The 13,861-nt window shown below is 36.7% G+C and overlaps 1 protein-coding gene across 1 annotated transcript in view; it reads right to left on the bottom strand.

The window, feature by feature from the left end:
• LOC135564620 (protein ANKUB1-like) overlaps positions 1–13,861 on the bottom strand; it is an 83,527-nt gene that overhangs the window by 47,854 nt on the left and 21,812 nt on the right. The window contains 4 exon segments of the mRNA XM_065009987.1: positions 2,676–3,018; positions 3,021–3,598; positions 4,728–4,842; positions 4,986–5,277. Coding sequence (XP_064866059.1) covers positions 2,676–3,018; positions 3,021–3,598; positions 4,728–4,842; positions 4,986–5,277 — 1,328 coding nt within the window.

The following is a 13,861-nucleotide window of genomic DNA, read 5'->3' as shown; positions in this document are numbered from 1 at the left end:
TCTTCAATACCCCAGAAATGGAAAGGCTTTGAGGCAAAGACAATCAACTGACAAGATAATGCACATACACTAACCCAGATGTTCTACTTGCCCCACTGAGTTACAGCAAAGTTATCATTTATGCATGGGTCCACGATCCACTCATAGCTCTCACAGCTATCTGACAGTTCTCAGAATACTAAGGAAGAAGTGTGTGATATTGGATTTGGTATCCTTCCCACTCCCAAGTGATTGGGAGTCCCATAGGGTGCCGCATAATTGGCCCAGCGTCGTCCGGGTTTGGCCATCATTGTAAATAAGAATTTGTTCTTAACTGACTTGTCTAGTGAAATAAAGGTTCAATAAAAATCAACTATTTAAGCTGTCTGCTATGTTGCTGTGTAAATCTACACACTGCAGGGGAATGATGACACATGCTGTGCAAACACATCGTCACAGTAGTTGTCAGTTTTGTAACAATAATGATCCACATCTTAAGAGTTTTAAGGCTCAATTAGACCCATGTCAAACACTTACAATCACATACAGTACAATCACATACAGCACAACCACATAGTCACATACAGCACAACCACATACAGTACAATCACATACAGTACAATCACATAGTCACATTCAGTACAATCACATACATACAACCACATAGTCACATTCAGTACAATCACATACAGCACAACCACATAGTCACATTCAGTACAATCACATACAGCACAACCACATAGTCACATTCAGTACAATCACATACAGCACAACCACATAGTCACATTCAGTACAATCACATACAGCACAACCACATACAGTACAATCACATACAGTACAATCACATAGTCACATTCAGTACAATCACATAGTCACATTCAGTACAATCACATACAGTACAACCACATAGTCACATTCAGTACAATCACATACAGCACAACCACATAGTCACATTCAGTACAATCACATACAGCACAACCACATAGTCACATTCAGTACAATCACATACAGCACAACCACATAGTCACATTCAGTACAATCACATACAGCACAACCACATAGTCACATTCAGTACAATCACATACAGTACAATCACATAGTCACATTCAGTACAATCACATACAGTACAACCACATAGTCACATTCAGTACAATCACATACAGCACAACCACATAGTCACATTCAGTACAATCACATACAGCACAACCACATAGTCACATTCAGTACAATCACATACAGCACAACCACATAGTCACATTCAACAATCACATAGCACAACCACATAGTCACATTCAGTACAATCACATACAGTACAATCACATAGTCACATTCAGTACAATCACATACAGTACAACCACATAGTCACATTCAGTACAATCACATACAGCACAACCACATAGTCACATTCAGTACAATCACATACAGCACAACCACATAGTCACATTCAGTACAATCACATACAGCACAACCACATAGTCACATTCAGTACAATCACATACAGCACAACCACATAGTCACATTCAGTACTTGAGAATAGGAATGACTGAGAATCCACTGCCTGCCGTTGTAAACATTCTGCACACAAATCAAACACAGTACTGACTATATCTATAAGCCTCATCCAAAGGAACGAAAATCTAAGTCGTCCACATTGTTTCAGGCATCATCCGTTCCAAAGTCTCATCTTGTTCACTGTAAAAAATAAAAACTCAAATAAGAGTTCCTTTTTGGACAATTCCAGGTTGTCCCTCCTTGTTTCAGTATGTTTAATCTGCCTAATGACCAGGATCCTGGTGTCTACCCAAAATGCTGAGCACTCCTCCTGGCCAGAGTCCGCGCTACATTCAGCTGCTGCAACCATGGTCTCTGTGTGAAGGCACTGTTAGAGAGTCAATCAACCAGAACAAGGTTAGGAGACCAAATCTGTGTCCTAGCATTGTGAAATACTGTATATGTAATGGCCTCAATACATTAATGAAGCGCCCTTACATCCTATCCTCTCCCCATACTGAAACAACTTGTTAGGGTGAACCAATAAGACTGACACTATATACCTTCTAAGCATGATAGTTGGCTCATGATTTGTTTCAGGACTTGTTAGGGTAAACCAATAACAGCTTCTAACCCCAAGTCATAAGACTGCTGAACAATTAATCAAATGGCCACTGGACAAGTTCAACTGTTTTATTATTTGTTACTTTAGTTTATTGGGTAAATATTCTCTTCAACTCTTCTTGAACTGCACTGTTTGTTAAGGGCTTGTAAAGTAAACATTTCACGGAAAGATCTACACTTGTTGTATTCAGCGCATGTGACAAATTAAAGTTTGAGTTGATTTGACTATGTACCTTCTAAGCATGATGGTTGGCTCATGATTTGTTTGTACTGAAATCTATTCAGGGAGGATAAGGGTATATCATAGGCAGTGATGAAGTGGTAAAACCATTGACTGGTAAATGCTGATTGCCGTTCAGGATTAAAGAAGTAACGCTCCCTATACTTTCAATGTATCTTCCACAAAAGGTGGGTAAATGCTTGAACAAAATAAAATAAAAAGTGTGTAAACAGCTTTTACATGTGTTCCCCCCCCACCACTGATTATAGGAGGCTTCTTCTGACAGTATTCACACCTTTCATAAGAAACCTCCAGAGAAATATTCATATTCACCGTAGCTGTCATTTAAACTTGGACTAACCTGGCCAAGGTCAAACAGTATATGGCGTTTTCTCTGGGTGTGCGGTCGCAGTGGAGAGAAAAGGCCTCCAGTGAGGTGGTGAGTATCTGGGCGGAGTTTGGCGAGGCAAACACAGGTCTGAGATTGGTGTCTCTGGAAATGGGCGGGAGCGGGACTCTGCTCCTCCATTGGTTGCTGTTCTGATCCCCACTCTCATCCTCCTCACATCCCTTCCCTCCACATCCCCTCTTCTTCTCTCTTTCATCCCTCGTGGCCACAGGGTGTAGCTTCGGTAGTTGAAGAGGTTTATCCTGGGATGCCAGGGCGCGGAGCGGGCAGGATACATGAGATGGGCAGTTGATGGGGTCAAACGTCGAGAGGCTGTGGACATCACCCTGATACCCGCCTTGGCCTCACTCCTCCTGGGCTTGGAGGACATCTTGGGGAGGGTGAAGCCGTCCACCAGGACCGTGTCGCCCACCCTGGTCCTGAACGGAGCCCTGTTGAGGCCCATGCAGTGCCTGGATGCTGCCCTCCTCTGCCCCAGCCTCACCCAGCCCTTTATCTGGAGGTATGTCCGCATGGGCAGGGCCATACCTGGGAGGACCACCACAGAGCACAGCTTGGTGGCCAGGTGACTCACACACTCCCTGTGGCCGTACTGGAGGGCGATCCTCAGGGGGTCACGACCCTGGGGATCCCGACAGGCAAGGGTCAGAACGCTGCTGGCGATAAAGAGTTTGAGGATGGTGAGCTGGCCGCGCTCGATGGAGGCGACAGCGGGACACTTGGCGACGTCGGGGTGGGCCGTCTGGTGGCACCACTCACGGTAAGGGTGAACCCCCACCGGCTCAATGACACGCACCCCCCTCTCCAGCAGCCAGCCGGCCAGGTCCAGGTGGCCCAGAGAAGCAGCGATGTAGAGTGCCACCCGGAGCTGGAACCTGGAATAATACAGAATCAATGTATTTATAACACGTTTCAAGTTTTTTTTGTCAAGTTTACAAGATACAGTGGGTTATAAAACAGTACAGTAAAATGCTTACTTGCAAGCTCTTTCCCACAATGCAGTATTAAATATCAGGGTAAGAGAAAAAACGTATGAAGGAAAAAAACACGAGAATATAAGCTACATACAGGGTCAGTACCATCATTGTAAGCTATATACAGGGTCAGTACCATCATTGTAAGCTATATACAGGGTCAGTACTATCATTGTAAGCTATATACAGGGTCAGTACTATCATTGTAAGCTATATACAGGGTCAGTACTATCATTGTAAGCTATATACAGGGTCAGTACTATCATTGTAAGCTATATACAGGGTCAGTACCATCATTGTAAGCTATATACAGGGTCAGTACTATCATTGTAAGCTATATACAGGGTCAGTACTATCATTGTAAGCTATATACAGGGTCAGTACCATCATTGTAAGCTATATACAGGGTCAGTACTATCATTGTAAGCTATATACAGGGTCAGTACCATTATTGTAAGCTATATACAGGGTCAGTACTATCATTGTAAGCTATATACAGGGTCAGTACTATCATTGTAAGCTATATACAGGGTCAGTACCATCATTGTAAGCTATATACAGGGTCAGTACTATCATTGTAAGCTATATACAGGGTCAGTACTATCATTGTAAGCTATATACAGGGTCAGTACTATCATTGTAAGCTATATACAGGGTCAGTACCATCATTGTAAGCTATATACAGGGTCAGTACTATCATTGTAAGCTATATACAGGGTCAGTACTATCATTGTAAGCTATATACAGGGTCAGTACTATCATTGTAAGCTATATACAGGGTCAGTACTATCATTGTAAGCTATATACAGGGTCAGTACCATCATTGTAAGCTATATACAGGTTCAGTACCATCATTGTAAGCTATATACAGGGTCAGTACCATTATTGTAAGCTATATACAGGGTCAGTACTATCATTGTAAGCTATATACAGGGTCAGTACTATCATTGTAAGCTATATAAAGGTTCAGTAACATCACTGTTGATAGTAAGTCTATCATACAGTTCAGTGTGTAGATGTGTATTCTGACCTCATCACAGGTCTCTCCCTAGACAGGTGTCGTTGGACGGTCAGTCTGTGTCCCAGGAAGCAGCCTCTGAGGAACTCCGCCCACCCATCCCAGGTGTCCAACCGTAGAGTAGCCCCTGGGAGACAGAGACACATGCAGGTTGTCCTCCTGGTTGCCATGAACCAAGAATGTGTTCCATACAGTCCATTTGTCTCTGTGTTACATCCATAAGGTGTTGAGCCAGAGGACCATTGATCTACTGCACAAGGAAGGCCATACCCAGGTCAATGGCGTAGTCGTGCAGCCGGTTGCAGTCGTAGAGTTGCAGGCCGGTGGGAGAGCTCAGTCTGAAGGAGCTGACGGGAAGCCCACACTGCTGGGACACCAGGGTCATGAGCCTGGCCACAGACGTACTCAGGAGAAACACAGTGCCCAAGACTGAGAGGGTCTCCCCCGTCACGGCACTGAACACACGCACCACCGGCTCCCGCTGAAGTATAAGACCATGGACATACAGTAAATTTACTTGTTTTACATAAATACCTATGTTGTGTTTATACACCGAGTAAACAAAACATTATGAACACCTGTTCTTTCCATGACAAAGACTGACTAGGTGAATCCAGGTGAAAGCTATGATTCCTTAATGATGTCACTTGTTAAATCCACTTCAGTGTAGATGAAGGGGAGCGGACAGGTTAAAGAAGGACTTTTAAGCCTTGAGACAATTGAGGCATAGATTGTGTATGTGTGCCATTCAGAGGGTGAATGGGCAAGACAAAATATTTAAGTGCCTTTGAACGGGGTAGTAGGTGCCAGGTGCACCGGTTTGTGTCAAGAACTGCAATGCTGCTGGGGTTTTTCACACTCAACAGTTTCCTGTGTGTATCATGAATGGTCCACCACCCAAAGAACATCCAGCCAACTTGGCACAACTGTTGGAAGCATTGGAGTCAACATGGGCCAGCATCCCTGGGGAACGCTTTCAAACACCTTGTAGAGTCCATGCCCCAACGAATTGAGGCTGTTCTGATGGCAGAAGGCGGGATGCAACTCAATATTAGGAAGGTGTTTCTAATGTTTGGTACACTCAGTATATATAAGTTAGGAGTCATATAATTACAGGGGTAAGATGAAGTGGCTCCTTTGCACTGATCTTAGGTCTGGTTTGTGTTTTTACTGCTAATGGTAAAGGTTAGGATTTGGTGAGAGTAAACTGATCCTAGATCTGTGCCCAAGGGCAATTTCTATCCAGAGACAAATCAAAGGTCCATGCTATTTAAACTTACAATCTACCACCATCTCGTGGCTCAAACTTGTAACAACATTTTCTAATTAATGTGCTGTACTGAGTTTTGTTCTATCACATTGAACACTAATCTGGGTGCAGATTAAATTGAACACTAATCTGGGTGAAAATTAAATTGAAGACTAATCTGGGTGCAGATTAAATTGTTAACAGAAATATTATGAATATGTATTTCAATGAACCAAAAGGGCCTCTTCTTCTCCTACTATACGGCCTGCTGTACTCTACTGTACTCTGCTGTACTCTACTGTACTCTGCTGTACTCTGTCTGCTGTACTCTACTGTAGTCTGCTGTGCTCTGTCTGCTGTACTCTGTCTGCTGTACTCTGTCTGCTGTACTCTGCTGTACTCTACTGTACTCTACTGTACTCTGTCTGCTGTACTCTGCTGTACTCTACTGTACTCTGTCTGCTGTACTCTACTGTACTCTGCTGTGCTCTACTGTACTCTGTCTGCTGTACTCTGTCTGCTGTACTCTACTGTAGTCTGCTGTACTCTGTCTGCTGTACTCTACTGTACTCTGTCTGCTGTACTCTGCTGTGCTCTACTGTACTCTGCTGTGCTCTACTGTACTCTACTGTACTCTACTGTACTCTGCTGTACTCTGTCTGCTGTACTCTGCTGTGCTCTACTGTGGTCTGCTGTACTCTGTTGTGCTCTACTGTACTCTGCTGTGCTCTACTGTACTATACACCACTGGGTATACAGATTCTTCAGATACTGTTAGCGAACACCAGACTGAGGTCGAGGCGATTACATGGGGAAAAGGTTTATGACTGTAAGGGTGTTTGGTACAAAGGCAACACTACATCGGGCCACATTTCAGATCTATCCCAGGTCAACCATACAATACTATAGATTTCCACTCTAGTCAACCAGCAAGAAGGAGAGACAGACAGAAGGTCTGGCTTTGACTATGTCAATGATGGGATGTGTAAGTAAGGAGTAAGGAACACAAATAAACATTATTCTGATGGTTAAATTTGTACTTAGATACATAACCACTCTCCTCTGTTAGCAAATCTTCCACAGAACTTTGTGGAACAGAGTGAGTTCTGTCCCTGTCCGGCTCTGGACATGTACCCAGGGACCTCTGTACAACAACACTTCACACTCACGAAGCAGTGTTCTTACTAACCAATCACTCTACTATAACCATGGTCTCGGTATAAAGCAGTGTCCTTACTAACCAATCACTCTACCATAACCATGGTCTCAGTATAAAGCAGCGACCTTCCTAACCAATCACTCTACCATAACCATGGTCTCAGTATAAAGCAGTGTCCTTACTAACCAATCACTCTACCATAACCATGGTCTTGGTTGAGCAAGGGCAATATTACTTTAAGTCTCAAGCAGGGTGACCTCAACATACTATATATCACCACACTATACAGTGGAGCAAAAAAGTATTTAGTCAGCCACCAATTGTGCAAGTTCTCCCACTATAAAAAGATGAGAGAGGCCTGTAATTTTCATTATAGGTACACTTCAACTATGACAGACAAAATGAGAAAAAAAATCCAGAAAAATCACATTGTAGGATTTTTAATGAATTTATTTGCAAATTATGGTGGAAAATAAGTATTTGGTCACCTACAAACAAGCAAGATTTCTGGCTCTCACAGACCTGTAACTTCTTCTTTAAGAGGCTCCTCTGTCCTCCACTCGTTACCTGTATTAATGGCACCTGTTTGAATTAACTAAATCACCTAATCATACTATATAACCATACTAAATAATCATACTATATAACCATACTATATAATCATACTATATAACCATACTATATCACCACACTATATATCACCACACTATATATCACCATACTATATAACCATACTATATATCACCATACTATATAACCATACTATATAACCATGCTATATATATCACTATACTATATAACCATACTATATATATCACCATACTATATATATCACCATACTATATAGTCATACTATTTAACCATACTATATAACCACACTATATATCACCATACTATATATCACCATACTATATAACCATACTATATAACCATGCTATATATATCACCATACTATATAACCATACTATATATATCACCATACTATATATAACCATACTATATATCACCACACTATATATCACCATACTATATAACCATACTATATAACCATGCTATATATATCACCATACTATATAACCATACTATATATCACCATACTATATATCACCATACTATATAACCATACTATATAACCATGCTATATATATCACCATACTATATAACCATACTATATATATCACCATACTATATATATCACCATACTATATATATATCACCATAATATATATAATCATACTATATAACCATACTATATATCACCACACTATATATCATCATACTATATATCACCATACTATATAACCATACTATATATCACCATACTATATAACCATGCTATATATATCACCATGCTATATAACCATACTATATATCACCATACTATTTAACCATACTATATATCACCACACTATATATCACCATACTATATATCACCATACTATATATCACCATACTATATATCACCATACTATATATCACCATACTATATAACCATACTATATAACCATACTATATAACCATGCTATATATATCACCATACTATATAACCATACTATATATATCACCATACTATATAACCATACTATATAACCATACTATATATCACCATACTATATATCACCATACTATATAACCATACTATTTAACCATGCTATATATATCACCACACTATATATCACCATACTATATAACCATACTATATAACCATACTATATAACCATACTATTTAACCATGCTATATATATCACCACACTATATATCACCATGCTATATATATCACCATACTATATATCATCATACTATATCACCATGCTATATATATCACCATACTATATATCATCATACTATATCACCATGCTATATATATCACCACACTATATCACCATACTATATATCATCATACTATATCACCATGCTATATATATCACCATACTATATATCACCACACTATATATCACCATACTATATATCACCACACTATATATCACCATACTATATATCACCATACTATATATCACCATACTATATATCACCATACTATATATCACCACACTATATATCACCACACTATATATCACCACACTATATATCACCACACTATATATCACCACACTATATCACCATACTATATATCATCATACTATATCACCATGCTATATATATCACCATACTATATATCACCACACTATATATCACCATACTATATATCACCACACTATATATCACCATACTATATATCACCACACTATATATCACCACACTATATATCACCACACTATATATCACCACACTATATATCACCATGCTATATATCACCACACTATATATCACCATACTATATAACCATACTATATAACCATACTATATAACCATACTATATATCACCACACTATATATCACCGTACTATATAACCATACTATATAACCATACTATATAACCATACTATATAACCATACTATATATCATCATACTATATATCACCATACTATATATCACCATACTATATATAACCATACTATATATCACCACACTATATATCACCATACTATATATCATCATACTATATATCACCATACTATATATCACCACACTATATATCACCATACTATATATCACCATACTATATATCATCATACTATATATCACCACACTATATATCACCATACTATATATCACCACACTATATATATCACCATACTATATATCACCACACTATATATCACCATACTATATATCACCATACTATATATCATCATACTATATATCACCATACTATATATCATCATACTATATATCACCATACTATATATCATCATACTATATATCATCATACTATATATCACCATATCATCATACTATATATCATCATACTATATATCATCATACTATATATCACCATACTATATATCATCATACTATATATCATCATACTATATATCATCATACTATATATCACCATACTATATATCACCATGCTATATATCACCATACTATATATCACCACACTATATATCACCATACTATATATCACCATACTATATAACCATACTATATAACCATGCTATATATATCACCATACTATATATCACCATACTATATAACCATACTATATAACCATGCTATATATATCACCATACTATATATCACCATACTATATATCACCATACTATATAACCATACTATATAACCATGCTATATATATCACCATACTATATATCACCATACTATATATCACCACACTATATATCACCATACTATATATCACCATACTATATATCACCATGCTATATATCACCATACTATCACCATACTATATATCACCATACTATATATCACCATACTATATATCACCATACTATTTAACCATACTATATATCACCATACTATATATCACCATACTATATATCACCATGCTATATATCACCATACTATATATCACCATACTATATATCACCATGCTATATATCACCACACTATATATCACCATACTATATATCACCATGCTATATATCACCATACTATATATCACCATGCTATATATCACCACACTATATATCACCATACTATATATCACCATACTATATATCACCACACTATATATCACCACACTATATATCACCACACTATATATCACCATACTATATATCACCATACTATATATCACCATACTATATATCACCATGCTATATATCACCACACTATATATCACCATACTATATATCACCATGCTATATATCACCACACTATATATCACCATACTATATATCAACATACTATTTAACCATACTATATATAACCATACTATATATCACCATACTATTTAACCATACTATATATCACCATACTATATATCACCATGCTATATATCACCATACTATATATCACCACACTATATATCACCATACTATATATCACCATGCTATATATCACCATGCTATATATCACCACACTATATATCACCATACTATATATCACCATACTATATATCACCATACTATATATCACCACACTATATATCACCATACTATATATCACCATACTATATATCACCATGCTATATATCACCATACTATATATCACCATACTATATATCACCATACTATATATCACCATGCTATATATCACCATACTATATATCACCACACTATATATCACCATGCTATATATCACCATACTATATATCACCATACTATATAACCACACTATATAACCATACCATATAACCATAATATATAACCATACTATATAACCACACCATATAACCATGCTATATAACCATGCTATATATATCACCATACTATATATCACCATAGTATATAACCATACTATATAACCATACTATATAATCATACTATATAACCAGACTATATAATCATACTATATAATCATATTATACAATCATACTATATAATCATATTATATAACCATACTATATAATCATACTATATAACCATACTATATAATCATACTATATAACCATACTATATCACCATACTATATATTACCACACTCTATATCACCATAATATATATCATCATTGTTACGGATACAGTTATCCTGTGTGTGTGTGTATCCTGTGTGTGTTTCTTTTCTCTCCTTCTCCCCTCACAGGTGAAAATCATCACTCCCCAATCAGTCAACAATCAATCATCAATCAGAAGACACACCTCCTATTTCCTACCCTATCACAGTTCCTTCCCCATGGTTTAAAAACCCCATCATTTGTTTGCTCTGGAGCAATCTCTAGCTCAATCTCTCTGTAAATGCCATGTCTGTAGGTCTCTGTGTTTCACTCTCGCTTTGTGTCTTAACCTCTCTTTTGTTTAAGCACCTCATAGCACTTTGTCATCACCTGTGAGTATTGTTTTTGGTTATGGTGTTTTGTTTGCTGGTGGGAAAAGGGGAAACCAAGACAAGTCGCCCATGGGCATACACTACCCGTAGGTGAACTTTGTTAAATACACTAGTTAGAACTGGGCGGACCACCAACTGTATTTATGGTTAGTTAGTTAGCTGTTGTTAAAGTAGGCTAGTCTAGCTTAGGGGTGTTTTTGAATACTTATTGTTTCTTTTCTTGGGTCCAGCTCAGCCCCTTTTCCTGCTCCCCCCATTACCGTGTGTTTATAAATAAACCTAGAGTTTGACGGTAGATTTCTGTTGTCGTGGATATTTCGTGCACACTTTTACTTTGTCACAATAATCATTTGCATGAGTTATGTTACGGGTCTCATTACCATCCCCCCTAGACTGTCGGGCCAAAAGGGATTCGTAACAATCATACTATATAACCATACTATTTAACCATACTATATATCACCACACTATATATCACCATGCTATATATCACCATACTATATATCACCATACTATATATCACCACACTATATATCATCATACTATATATCACCATACTATATAAATCACCATACTATATATATCACCATGCTATATATCACCATACTATATATCACCATACTATATATCACCACACTATATATATATCACCATACTATATAATCATACTATATATCACCACACTATATATCATCATACTATATATCACCATACTATATATCACCATACTATATATCACCATACTATATATATCACCATACTATATAATCATACTATATAACCATACTATATAACCATACTATATAACCATACTATATATATCACCATACTATATAATCATACTATATAACCATACTATATAACCATACTATATATATCACCATACTATATATATCACCATACTATATAATCATACTATATAACCATACTATATAACCATACTATATATCACCACGCTATATATATCACCATACTATATATATCACCATACTATATATATCACCATACTATATAATCACCATACTATATAACCATACTATATATCACCATACTATATATCACCATACTATATATCACCATACTATATATCACCATACTATATATCACCATACTATATATCACCACACTATATATCACCATAATATATATAATCATACTAAATAACCATACTATATAACCATACTATATATCACCACACTATATATCACCATGCTATATATATCACCATACTATATATCACCATACTATATCACCACACTATATATCACCATACTATATATAACCATACTATATATCACCATACTATATATCACCATACTATATATCACCATACTATATATATCACCATACTATATATCACCATGCTATATATCACCATACTATATATCACCATACTATATATCACCATGCTATATATCACCATACTATTTAACCATACTATATATCACCATACTATATATCATCATACTATATATCACCACACTATATATCACCATACTATATATCACCATGCTATATATCACCATGCTATATATCACCATACTATATATAACCATACTATATATCACCATACTATATAACCATGCTATATATATCACCATACTATATATCACCATACTATATAACCATACTATATATCACCATGCTATATATCACCATGCTATATATATCACCACACTATATATCACCATACTATATAACCATACTATATATCACCATGCTATATATCACCATACTATATATCACCATACTATATATAACCATGCTATATATCACCATACTATATATCACCATACTATATATCACCATACTATATATCACCATACTATATATCACCATACTATATATCACCATACTATATATCACCATACTATATATCACCA

The sequence above is a fragment of the Oncorhynchus nerka genome, linkage group LG25 (genome assembly GCF_034236695.1).
Source record: "Oncorhynchus nerka isolate Pitt River linkage group LG25, Oner_Uvic_2.0, whole genome shotgun sequence".
Taxonomy (NCBI): Eukaryota; Metazoa; Chordata; class Actinopteri; order Salmoniformes; family Salmonidae; genus Oncorhynchus; species Oncorhynchus nerka.
This window is presented reverse-complemented; position numbering and strand designations above follow the sequence as displayed.